The sequence below is a fragment of the Rousettus aegyptiacus genome, unplaced genomic scaffold (assembly GCF_014176215.1).
Source record: "Rousettus aegyptiacus isolate mRouAeg1 unplaced genomic scaffold, mRouAeg1.p scaffold_m13_p_4, whole genome shotgun sequence".
Taxonomy (NCBI): Eukaryota; Metazoa; Chordata; class Mammalia; order Chiroptera; family Pteropodidae; genus Rousettus; species Rousettus aegyptiacus.
Genome location: NW_023416307.1, coordinates 5,602,717 through 5,615,600, shown reverse-complemented (window position 1 = coordinate 5,615,600; position 12,884 = coordinate 5,602,717). Strand labels below are relative to the sequence as shown.

The 12,884-nt window shown below is 44.5% G+C and overlaps 1 protein-coding gene across 1 annotated transcript in view; it reads left to right on the top strand.

Moving 5' to 3' along the window:
* The window catches only part of MRPS6 (mitochondrial ribosomal protein S6), a 71,025-nt gene extending 63,600 nt beyond the window's left edge, over window positions 1–7,425 (top strand). Inside the window, exon 4 of the mRNA XM_036218887.1 lies at window positions 6,801–7,425. Coding sequence (XP_036074780.1) covers window positions 6,801–6,990 — 190 coding nt within the window. The 3' untranslated portion in view covers window positions 6,991–7,425. The remainder of the gene's footprint in view (window positions 1–6,800) is intronic.
* The last annotated feature ends 5,459 nt before the right edge of the window (window positions 7,426–12,884 follow it).

Below are 12,884 nucleotides of genomic sequence, written 5' to 3'. Positions count from 1 at the left end.
ATAAATTTCCTGCTAAGTACTGTTTTAGTGGCATTCCTCAAATTTTGATATGTTGTTTTATTTTCTTTTTAATTTCTTCTTTGACCCATAGATTATTTAGACATATATTTAGTTTCCAAGGATTTGGGGATTTTCTCAAGATTTTTCTGTATGACAGCTTTCTTTAGATTTATTGAGACTTGTTTTATGGCCCAGAATATGGTCACCTTGGTAAATGGTCTGTGTGCATTTGAGAACAATATGTATCTTGCTGTTGTTGGGTGAACAGTTCTATAAATGTCAAATCTAGATTGTTGATGGTGATGTTTAGTTTTTCTATGTCATTGATGGTTTTCTATAAACTAGTTTTATGAATTACTAAGAGGAATGTTGAAAGTCTCTAGCTATAATTATGGATTTTTTCTACTTCTTTCTTCGGTTCTATTAGTTTTTACTTCCTGTGTGCCGAAGCTCTGTTATCTGCTATATACACATTTAGGATTGTTGTGTCCTCTTGGTGAACCCATTGTTAATGTATTCTATTTTTCCCCCTGATAATTTTTCTTTGCTCTGAAGTCTACTTTGTCTGATATTACTAAGTCACTCGAGCTTTCTTTTGAGTGTTTTTACATGTATATAAATAAAAGGACATGTTTTTCTGTCCTTTTATTTTTAATTATTGTTTACTTGGATGACTTTCCCATTAGGCTTGGCTTAGAATGAATGGTTGCCTGGGAAGTTTTCTTAGGAGTTTTGAACTTTCTTTATATGGAGTTACAAAAATGCCATCCTTTTTCTCATGACTTCTTTCCTTGCTGAATCTGTCCGTTTTCAATTTGATCTACTGTTTTCTGTGAGGAGTTCACCTTTGATGCTAACACCACCACTTGCAGATACTTACTGTGGACCTGTTACGTGTTACCCTCTGTTCAGGGTGCTGGGGATATAGCCACAAAGTCCTTCTTAGGGCAGTTACGCTTTGGTGGAGTGAGATAGACTGTAAATGCGTACTGTGTCAGTGGTGATAAAGTGCAATGGGGCGGGGGGCAGACACTGAGTAAGGGACATAGAGGAGTGAGACTTGGGTCCGGGCAAGGAGGCCGTTGCTTTAGGAGAAGTCAAAGGTGGCCTCTCTGTTCTGACAAGGTGACATTTGGACAGAGCCATGGTGGTAGTGAGAGATGAGTTACTTGGACCTTGGGCGAAGAACATTTCCGGCAGAAGGAAGAGAGAGTGCAAAGACCTAGTATGGGAATGTGCTTGGGAGAAAAGCGTGGCTAGAATAAGGTCAGTGGTGTCAGAAGGCCATCATAACCAACTGGAGTATTGGAGAAGTCTGAAACGCTGCACTGAAAATGGTCCTTTAACGACACTGCGCTCCAAACCAAACAGTACGGGGAGGCTTCAACTTTTATAACAGAGTGGTGGCCCGGGCAGTGAGTAAGGACCCATCCTCCTTTGTGTTGTTACCTAGCCGAACTGAAGACACTGTTGATCTTTTAAGACCGGCGAGCTGTATGAGGTGCCCCTCTGCATCTATTAGTCTGGTCCGAGAAGATGGACATTAAATTCTCTCACCGAAGATTCAGATAATTTCCATTTTTTCCCCCATGGAGCACACAGTTCAGAACCCCAAAATGAAGTCAGAGGCGAGAGGCTTGAGAGGCTGGGAGTGTTAAAAGGCTTTAATAGATGCATGGCCCCCACCGATCACCTCTCCCGTAGGACTCCTTTTTAGGTTGACTGAGTGACTGTAACTTGAAGATCATGAATTTCTAGACTGTCGCCAGAAAAGCTGCCTTGTCCAGTCTGTAATTCTGCCGACCACTGCACCCCCACTATAAGCTCAAATCCCAAAGACTTGGGGGTCCCAGGGACTGGGATTTTATCAACATGAATAAACAGTGTTCATGTGTGAAAAAGCTGGTGGCCTCACCATCAGACTCTACCCCTTCTTTATGGTACTTTCCCGAAGCATGGCTACTCTGGGGCCAGGTCCCCTGGGTCAGAGGTTTACTCTCCCTGGATGGCCTTCCTCGGCACCCACTCGGGTCTGACCTGGGCCGCTCTGGGGCCTTTCTGCACACTGATGAGGTCTCACTAGAAACACAGTTTCAAGGGCTTAACTTGTCTCTGCCTTGGTCTTGGAGAGAAATATTTTATTCCGAAGTGCAGGTGCAGAAAACAGGTAAACAAATGGCTAAAAAGAAAATGGGCATTCCTTAAAATATGGTTTATATTTCAATGTGAGTTTTCTTATAGTTAGAGGGAAATAATTTGAACTGGAATTGATAATTTGGTAACTTCCATCCTGCTTTTAGGTTTGTACATCCAGAAAACAATGGCTTCTTTTTGGTTTTTACTTTTCTGTTTACCTTCGATGCTCTTCCCAGGTTTCCCTCATCCCCCACCCCTGCCAACTTCCGTTCTCTGTATCTATGAGCTTGTTGTTGTTGTCGTCGTCGTCGTTGTTGTTGAAGATGCCACGTGTAAGAGAGATCACATACAAGAGAGGTCACATAGTATTGGTCTTTCTCCGCCTGATGTTTCCCTTAGGGTAGTGCCCTTGAGGTCCATCCGTGTTGATGCAGGTAGCAAGATTGCATTCTTTTTTAGGGCTGAATGGTATTCGTGTATGTGGCACCTGTGTGTGTGCGGACATGTACCACAGTTTCTCTCTGCATTCATCCATCAGTGGACACTTAGCTTGCTTTCATGTCTTGGCTATTGTAAGTTATTTAGTGAACATGGGGGTACATATATCTTTTTGAGTTAGTGTTTTAATTTTCTTTAGATAGGTACCCAGAAATGGAATTGCTGGATCATTTAGTAGTTCTATTTTAAATTTTTTGAAGAACGCTCCATACTTGTTTTTCATAGTGGCTCCAATTTACATTCCTACCAGCAGTGCATAAGGATTCTCTTTTTTCCATATCCTTGACAACACTTATTATTTCTTATCTTTTTGATAATAGCCATTCTAAGAGGTATGGGGTGATATCATAATGGTTTTGCTCTATGTTTCTTTGATGGTAAATGATGTCGAGCATCTTTTCATTTATCTCTCAGTCATCTACATATCTTCTTTATACCTCAACATAATACCTTTATATTACCTTTATATTACCTTTGTTGAGATTTTATTTATCATAAATGTGTGTTGTATTTTGTTAATTGTTTTTTCTGTATTTATTGAGATGATCATAAGATTTTTATCCTTCATCATTAATGCGCTGTATCACGTTAACTGATTTGCTGATAGTGAACCATCTTTGCATCCCTGAAATAAATCACAATTGATCATAGCGTATGTTCTTTTTAATGTGCTGTTGAATTCAATTTGCTAACATTTTGTTGAAGATTTTGTATCTGTGTTCATCAGGGACATTGGCCTGTAATTTTTTTTCACGAGGCATCCTTGTCTAGTTTTGGTATCAGGGTAATGCTGGCCTCATAAAATAAGTTTGGAAGAGTTCCCTTTGACTTTTGGGGAGAATTGAGAAGGATTGGTGTTAATTCTTAGAATGTTGGTTAAGATTCACCAGTGAAACTATCTGGTTCTGGACTTTTGTTAAGAGGTTTTCGATTACTGATTCAATCTCCTTACTTGTAATTGATCTGTTCAGCTTTTCTATCTCATCATGATTCGGTCTTGGTAGGTCATATGTTTCTAGGAATTTATTTCTTCTGGGTTGTCCAATTTGTTGGCTTATCATTGTTTGCAGTAGTCTCATGATCCTTTGTATTTCTGGGGTGTCAGTTTTAATGGCTCCTCTTTCATTCAAGTCCTCTCTTCTTGAGTCCTCATTATTTCTTGGTGAGTCTAGTTAAAGGCTTGTCAGTTTTATCTTTTCAGTGAACAAGGTTTTAATTTCATTAATCTTTTCTATTTTTTTTTAGTCTATTTAATTTCTGCTCTAATTTTAATATTATTTCCTCTCTTCTACTAACTTTAGACTTCATTTGTTCTTTTGTAGTTCTTGAGATATAAAGTTAGGTTGTTGGAGACTTTAAATTTTTCTGGAGGTAGGCATTTTTCTCTATGAACTCCCCTCTTAGAACTGCTTTTGCTGCATCCCACACAATTTGGTATGTTATACAGGTATCCCCTCCTTTTTGAAAGTTTGTGTTACTTCACTTACTTTTACAGAAAACCTGTGTTAGTACCAGTTTTTGCCTACTGAAATAAATCTGAAGAGGATTTTTGCTTTTACAAAAAAAGGCTAAAAGCAAAAATAGAATTTAGCATTTGTTTTGCGGCGAGTTATTCCAGAAGCAGTGCACACCCCGAAGCAGTGAGGGGCACTGCCGAGCCCTGTCCCCAGGAACTGCACTCATCATCTCGGCATCAAGCCACTGTTGCTTTGAGCTGTGTCTCTGCGCATCTGTGCTTTATCTTGAGTTATTTTGTGCATCTATTAGCAAGATGTGTCCTCAACTATCAGAAAGGCCTAAAAGAGCTTGTTAAAGAGTGTTAAAGCATAGCATTCAACTGGGTGTAATTTAGTGTTTTGATAGTTGCAAATGAATGAAATAAAGACATTGTATAGGCATTGGATTTGGGTCTGGGATCACTCAAACACTTTTCCGTATAAGTTAACGATAATTGCTTGTTTATGCCGTTTTGGCTTATGAAAGGTTGCATAGGCATGCTCTACCTGCACTTCCGTCTTCATTCATCTCACAATGGCTTTTTGATTTCTACTTTGACCCATTGGTTGTTCAGTAGCATGTTGTTTAATCTCCACATCTTCGTGAATTTTCCAGATTTCTTTGCGTAATTTCTGTTTCATACCATTGTAGTTGGAAAAGATGCTTGACATGATTTTAATTTTCCTAAACTTATTAAGACTTGTTTTCTGGCTTAACATAGCCTGGGAAATGTTCCACGCGCACTAAAAGAATATGTATTTTGTTGCTTTTGGAAGGAATGTTCTGGTATAACGTGTTGTTTGGATGGAATGTCCATCTGATATAATGTGTTGTCTAAGGCAGATGTTTCCTTATTGATATTTTTTTTGTCTGGATGATCTGGACATTGATGTAAGTGGGGCATTAAAATCCCTTACTATTATCGTATTGCTTTTTCTCCCTTTAGGTCTGCAAATACACAAACACATGTGTGCGCACACACAGGTGCTCCTATGTTGGGTGCATAAATATTTACGAATGTTATATCCTCTGGTTGGATTGGCCCTTTTGTGTTGTGTGACGCCTTTGTCTCGTATTGCAGTCTTTGTTTTAAAGTCAGTTCGATGTAGGCATAGCTACCCCAGCTTTCTTTTTCCGTTCGCATGGAATAGCTTTTGCGTCCCTTCGCCTTCAGTCTGTGTGTGTCCGTACAGCTAACGTGAGTCTCTTGCAGGCAGCGTATAAGTAGGCCTTGTTTTTCCTCAGTCACTTTAGGTCTTTTGATTGGAGAATTTAATCCCTTTACATTTAAAGTAATTATTGATAGGTATCTACTTCTTGCCCTTTTGTTAATTGTTTATCAGCTGTTTTTTAGTTTCTCTCTGTGTTTTGTTCTCTTGTTTTGCGGTTTGATGACTTTTGTTAGTAGTATTCCTGTATTCCTTTCTCTCTCTCTCTCTCTCTCTCTTTTTTTTGGTTACCATGAGGCTTGCATGTAACAACACTTATCTGTAATCGTCTATTTTAAGTTGATAACAAGTTATGTTTGATCACCTTCTAAAGCTCAACATTTTAGTACCCTCTCTCCACTTTATGATTTTGAAGTCACATTTTACATCTTTTAATATTGTGCATCCTTTAACTAGTTATTGTAATCATGGTTATTTTTACTTCTTCTGTCTTTTACCCTTCATACTAGCTTATAAGTGATTGATGTACTACCTTTGCCGCATACTTACTTTGCTGATGAGGTTTATTCCTTAGTATGTTTTCTTGTTCCTAATTCGTGCCCTTCAGTCCCTTTACCATTTTCTGTAAGGCTTGCTTAGTGGTGGTGAACTCTTATCTTTTGCTTATGTGGAGAACTTTATTCCTCCTTCAATTCTGAACAACTTTGCCAGGTATTCTTGGTTGGAAGTTTTTTTCTTTCAGCACTTTGCCTGTATCATGCTGTTCCCTTCTGGCCTGCAATTTTCTGCTGAAAAATCTGCTTATAGTTTTATGGGGGTTCCTTTGTATGTAATAAGTTGTCTTTCTCTTGCTGCTTCTACTATTCTCTCCTCATCTTTAACTTTTGACATTTTAATTATAATGTGTCTTGGTGTGGTCTCTGTAGGTTCCTCATATCTAGAATTCTCTAGGCTTCCAGGATCTGCATATTTGTTTCCTTCCCTAGGTTAGGGAAGTAATTTTCTTTTTGTTCCTTGTCAGTTCTGAACATGCAAGATAGCTCTAGACAAGTCCCAGGTCTTTTAAAATCTTTTTTCCTTGTTTCGAAAGTATATCTGATGGACTTACTGTATCTCAGGTACATTAAGTTACTTGTAAAATCCTTTGGAAAATCCGAAGACCGCCAAATATGTTTTCACAGAAACCATCAACTAATAGTTTATTGAAAAATTCTGCCTTGAACAGCAAATTCTGTTCTTGCACCCATACTTTCTAGTGTTGCCCACTGTTTGTAATGTCTCAAGCCTTTTTTGCTACCAGGAAGTTTGTTTGGGTTCGGATTTCCACAACAATGTAATGGGAAGAGATAGAAGAAAAGGGAGCCTGGCTGGTCAGCTGGTGGTGTGTATGTGTGTCGTTGATGGCTTTATCTGGGAAGGAGTAGAATGAAAGCTTTGACCAAAATAGTGTTAGTGCTGTATTCAGAATGCAGGAATTCACAAATTTTTATTTTATTGCAGGTATTTCTTAGTGGATTTTTATGCACCAACAACAACTGTTGAAAGCATAATGGATCACTTATCTCGAGACACTGAAGTCATTAGACCGAATATTGTAAAACACCCTCTGACCCAGGAAGTAAAGAAGTGTGAAGGGATTGTCCCGGTCCCACTTGAAGAGAAACTATATTCCACAAAGAAGAGGAAGTGAGAAGATTAACCACATTTTAGCCTTATGTTTAATTCTCTCATTTCTGAGCACCATGGATTAATAATGTACAAGCTTGACCTTTAAAATTAAGAGAATGTGTTACAAGTGCCATTTGATTTTTCTAAGGCATTTTTAGCCCAAGATCCCCTTTGCTGTGAGAGGTGGAGGAATGACTTGCTTAGAGCTACTTTGTAAACTGTGGCACCAGCACATCCTTAATTTTGTTACATTGGTGTAATTTCTTTGTCAGTGAGGTCTTTTTGCTCTGTAACAACACTAATGCCATTTTGAACCACAAAACTTAAAACCGCCTTGGATTGTAAGCTAGTCATTCAGACTGTGTAACCATGTGAAATAAAATGCCATTCAGACTGTAAAACCCTGCTGTCGATGTGAGTAACTTTTGGTCAGAGTAATAAACATGATTTTAAGACACTTGGGTAGGTGTTTTGTCTCCTCGCCCACCCCAGCACAGAGCACGGCCACAGCCCCCGTCGGCCCAGAGTGCTGGCGTGTGGGGCGGGCTACCTGCTTGCCAGTCCAGTTCAGAGACTGGGCGAAGTTGGGTAGGGGTCAGCGCAGTGGGGGATGTGTCTGACCCTTGACCACTGGGCATTCTCTGAAACAGTAGCTTTTCCTTCCTATCTCATAATTACCTTCTCGCCGTGGTGGGTGCTGCTCTTCGTAGAGGGACGTGTGTTCTGTGGCAGCGGAGCCCTGGCCCTGCCTCCTGCCATTCGCATCTCCCTCTCCACTGCCCCTCAGCCCTGGCGGGCCTCGTCGCGGAAGGAGCCACTTTGGAATTCTACTTCTGCATTCTCTGTGCTACGTGATGAGTTGGAAGCCGGTCGCTTTTGTGTTGGGGGTGCCCAAAGCTGGCGCCAGTACTCTGGGCCAGTGGCATGCTGAGCCCTTAATTTAGGGGGAGCTGTGTGAAGATACATCTCTCTCCTTTCTCTCTCTCTCTCCTCTCTCTCTCTCTCTCTCTCTCTCTCTCTCTCATTTGAAACTCTCATAGACCTATTTTTAAAATACATGTCCTGGAAATAAAAAGACAAGTTTTGTTTTGAACGTGTTTGAAAGAGGTTGGCTTTGGGCTGTTGTTATATTTCTGAGACTAAGAACCAACTAGCCTTTGCTTGAAATGGATGTAATTAGGGTTACCATATTTAGCAAATAGCAGCGCGTGATGCCCAGTTAAAATCGAATTTCAGATAAACAGCGAATCATTTTTTCGCATAAGTAAACTCCAATAGTGCGTGGAACATTCTTATGGCAAAAAAAAAAAAAAATGATGTTATTCAGATTTACTTGGGTGTCCTGTATTTTGTATGGCAACCTTAGTATAACTCCAAGGCGTAAACGGTACCTAGCCAGAGACAGAGCCTGCTGTCAGCAAAGCCCTTAAGAGGAAAACGAAGTCAGTACCCAGCGCCCTGGCTTTTCGGCTGACTACGCCGTCAACAAGGTGAGTGTGAAGAGCTTCGGAAGTCACGGACCATCATAGCTGGGATGCTCCGGCTTGCCACAAATGTGTTCCCTCCACTGACCAGAAAACCGATTTGGAAACTAACAAATGTTATTCCTGGTCAGTCCCAGATAATTTACTCTGTGAGCCTGAATTTACACCACAGTCTTAGAATCAGTGAGTGCGACCTGCCTTTTTTTAAAAAAAAAAACTCGTTTTCGTAAAGGTACACACGTGGTCTCTGCCCCAGTCCTAGGAAGCCCAGGACTCACGGTGATGGATTCTTTAGCGGGTGTGGCTAAGGCTTTTTCCCCAAACAGCCCCTGGCAAGTCCTTAGAGCTGGTGAAGTAGATAGAAGAAAGTGACCTGCCTTTTCCCCTTCCCAAGGGGTCCCCTGCACAGGGGATCTGTCAGCAGCAGCAACACGGATGACGAATGCGTGAAATATTGGCGGAAGTACCAATTCCTAAGTGGAATCTGGTTATGTTAATATCTGTAACGAGATCATGTCAAAACAGGGAGGGGGCCCAGAGATCTGGCCTCGGCCCCTTCCGCCATGGTGAGACCGAAGCACAGACGTGCAAAACGTGCCCCGAGAGCCAGGAGGAGCCAGTTCCTGACCAGTCCAGGGCCTCCTCCCTCCGCGACGCTGCCAGGCTCTGCCCTGGTGAACAGATTCGTCGCTTTGCTTATTCTGAAGAGCCCAGACAGTAGCCAGCTTCGACTCACTCCAGAGACAGAAAGCTGTAAAAAAGTCTCTGAAGAGCACTCGTTCGGTAAAGGCCATTAGGAACCGTAGACAGGAAATAAAGGGATAAAGTGGGGATTATCTGGAAAAAATACGGCTTCCTTTGGCATTTCCCGGAACTGCAGGCTCCCACCCTGCAGGCTCCCGCCGGGGCCCCTGGGAACGCAGCCGTCTCCCAGGCGGTCTGCATCTCGATGCTTCCACTCGGGCACCACCCTGGGCACGCCTCGCACTTTCCTCGAAGTCGATCACATGCGTGCTACATGCCACGTGCTGTGCCGGACGCGCTTTCTCTGTTCTGTCATTTAGTCCTTGAGCAGCTCTTTGAGAAAGAATTCTTATCCCTGTGTTTTGGATGAGGAAATGGACTCTTGAGAGATTTGACCTTGACACCCCCCCACCCCCCACCGCCCCGCCTGCTCCCCCGCAACTACCAATTGACAGCTGGGATCTTGAACTGGAGACCCCGACACCATGTGGTCTTTTCAGCTTGTCTTTGTCCCCTTTGGTTAAGGCGCCTGGGTGTCTGGGGTGACTCGGCACCTCTCAGGTAGTAACAGTTGTCGCGGCCTGAGTGTGGTGCTGACCCTTTTGTTTCCCCTGCACTTGCTGGTGCCTGAGAAGGCGATTGACGCCATCGCGCATTCCAGGCCAGGAGGTGTCCGGAATCCTGTGGCACGGTTTAGAGCGTTAGGAAGGAGGCTGGCTGAGTAGGGCGGCCGTGCGGCGTGCCAGCCCCTCTCCTCGGAAGCTCCGAACTGAAGCCGCTGCGCCTTTTCCGGAGGTGCTGATTCAGCAGTGGACCCTCAGCCCCCCGAAGGGGCCCTTGCCCCCTTGCTGCCTGTCAGAGTGCCAGGCGTTTGAGCAGGGCACGTGGCCGGCCGTTGCCAGGCTTCGCGTTTGCCGTCCGAGCCGAGTGTTGGGTCCTTCTGCCCAGGTCAGAGGCACTGTTTCGGTGGCCGCTGCTTCAGCGGATGATTAAGAGCAGGGTGCTGGAAGTGGAGCCGCGCACAGGGCGGCCCCTGTCCTCGTGGGCTGGCGACTCGGAAGGCAGCAGAGCGTGGTGCGGGGCGGGAATGCGGCAAAGGGGAAGAGCAGAGGGTGGGGGCAGGAAGAGACAGCGGGGCGGAGACCGAGGAGCCCCTCGGGCGGTACTGGCAGAGGGCACAGCACGTGCAGATGCCTCGGGGCCCTGAGCTGGAGAACAGAACGAAGGGGAGGAAAGGGGACCAGACAAGGAATCGAGGGGCTGGATCTGGGGCACCAGGCCCGAACACGAAGGCAGAGGGGTCTGCTGAAGTGGAGTGAGCCACAGGGCACGAGCAGCCAGGCCTCGAGGCGGCGACGTAGTCCTGGAGTGCCCCCTTTGGGCTCAGGTCCTCGTGCCAAGGCGTCTTCCTCAGGTTGGCCACCTTGACTGCGGTCTGCTTCGGACGGGGCCAGGCTTCTGTAGGCACTTTGTGTTTTGCATGAGGCAGGCTCGGGGAGGTGGAGAATGAGGTGGAGGCTGTGGGCCCGAGGACTCGTCTCAGACGCGCCTCCGAAGCTGCTTCTGGAGGCATTCGTAAGTCACAGAAGCGTTCCCAGGTGTCTGAATCAGAGACCGAGGCCTGGACCACGGAATGTCGTTAAGCCCAAATGAGCCTTTTATATTTTTGCTGAAAGACCAAATTTGTGCTGAGATGAAATGTTTGAGTAAAGGATTAGAGGAGGTTTGGAAGCCCGAGCTGTGCTTTCGTACTTCCGGCTGAGTCTGAAAGAGTAGGGGTCCCACCTCACCAACACGCCCGCGGGGTACAACGCACGCTTTCAGGGAAAGCTGAGTGTGGGCCTTGTTCCTTTACACTCCTCGCAGCTCCTTGAGGCAAGTCTCACACCCATTTTATAGACGGGACACCCGGATACACCCGTAGTATGGCGTCGGGGGGAGGTTTCCAGGGCCACTGCTGGGATTCTCGGTCACCTTAAAAAAAATGTAGTAGTGGAATGAGCAGGGAACTCTGGGTCAGACACGTCTCTGTGGCCCACGTTGCCAACCACCAGCCACAGGACCTTGGCCGGTTTCTTCTCTTCCCTTGGCCTCAGGCTTCAGTGACTTCGTATGGAAAACGCGTCCAGGGAAACAGAAGAACCCACCCGGTCTATAAGGCCCTGACTGCGTCTCACTGGCCAATTTGCAGAGGGGTTATTCCGTCAACGCCTTTAGAACGGGGGAGTTAAATGGGAAAAGGTTCAAAGAATTTCTCAGGCTTATTCTTTGCACACTTATTTTCATCCTCTGGTAATCATGGCTATTGTTTTCATAGCCCACCAGTAGGCTCTGGGGCTATTACTCTAATTCTCAACAGAATAAGTTCTGCATTTGATCAGGAGAAAACAAGGGAAAGGAGCCCGGGGGCCAGCACAGTCATTTGCTGGGCTCGAATGACCAGTATTCTCTTTGCTCTGAGAATGAAGCTTGAAAGGACATAGACTTAGAGCCACAGCAGGAAAACAGGGTAGCAGCAAAGAAGTCCCTAGTTGTGTCGAAGTCTGGTTTTGGGGGCAGCTGCATTACAACCCCCAAAAGCAACCCTCAAGTTTGTAGCAAGAGCAGCCATACCTAGACAACCTCGCCCACTCTCAGCTCCCCCTAACCCAACGCGGAGATCAGCAGAAGTCGGACTCCTGAAGCCATACCGTGTCTCTAAGATGCTCAAGATCTCGGGGTCGCTGCAATGAAGCAGAACTGGTGTCTGTGTGTTGCAGCTGGCTCCAAGGGCGCTGGCCCTAAGCTGTGTCTCGGGAGGGAAAGGTGCTTTGGTCTTATTTCCCCAAGATTTGCCCCAAGGTGATTCCATCGTGAGTGGGAAAGATGAAGGCGCATTGTCTGGTGGACTACGCCAGAAGTACGAATCATACAAAACGGACCGTTGACCTCTCCCTTCCAAATAAGTGGGGGACTCCGCAGTTTCCATGAAGCGTGTATCCAGTTAAATGGTGTGACTTGGACATAGCGCTCTTTGTCTGAATGGATCCCCGAACTGTAAGCACCTCTTCGTGGAAGACTAGATTTGCTTTTTTGATAGGCATCAAACTGTTAACTGGTACAGTCAACTGTCGTTATTCAAAGATTCTGTTGCAAAATTGTCTGTTCGCAAAACTTTATTCGTAACCTCCAAATCGATATGGTGTTTTCACATTCATTCATGGATAGAGCTGTGAAAATTTGAGTTTCTGGATGAGTCCGTTCCCAGCCAAGGTTGAATAGGGCGACACTCCACATTCTTGTTGTAAACAAGTGTCTTTTTCATGGTCTATTTGGTGACTTTTATTTTTTATTTTTTTTATTTTTTGCATACATGTGCCTTTTGTTGGTGGTTTTGCTGTTTTAAATGACCCTCAAGTGCAGTGCTGAAGTGCTGTCTATTGTCCCTGAGTACAAGAAGGCTGCGATGCGCCTTATGGAAAAAATATGAGCTTCAAGTTAGCTCGTTCGGGCTTGAGTTATAGAGCTGCTGGCCTTGTTCTGTGTTAATAATCAATGATACAAATTAAATAAGGTGTCTTCGAAAAGAAACACATAAAGCAGGATAATGTACTGGTGGGTTGCCGTAAACGTGATCAGAGGCCAGCAGGAACCTGTCCCTGTATTTCCCCTAGGAGCAATGGTTTAGTGTTGTCTAAATCAGTGTTCA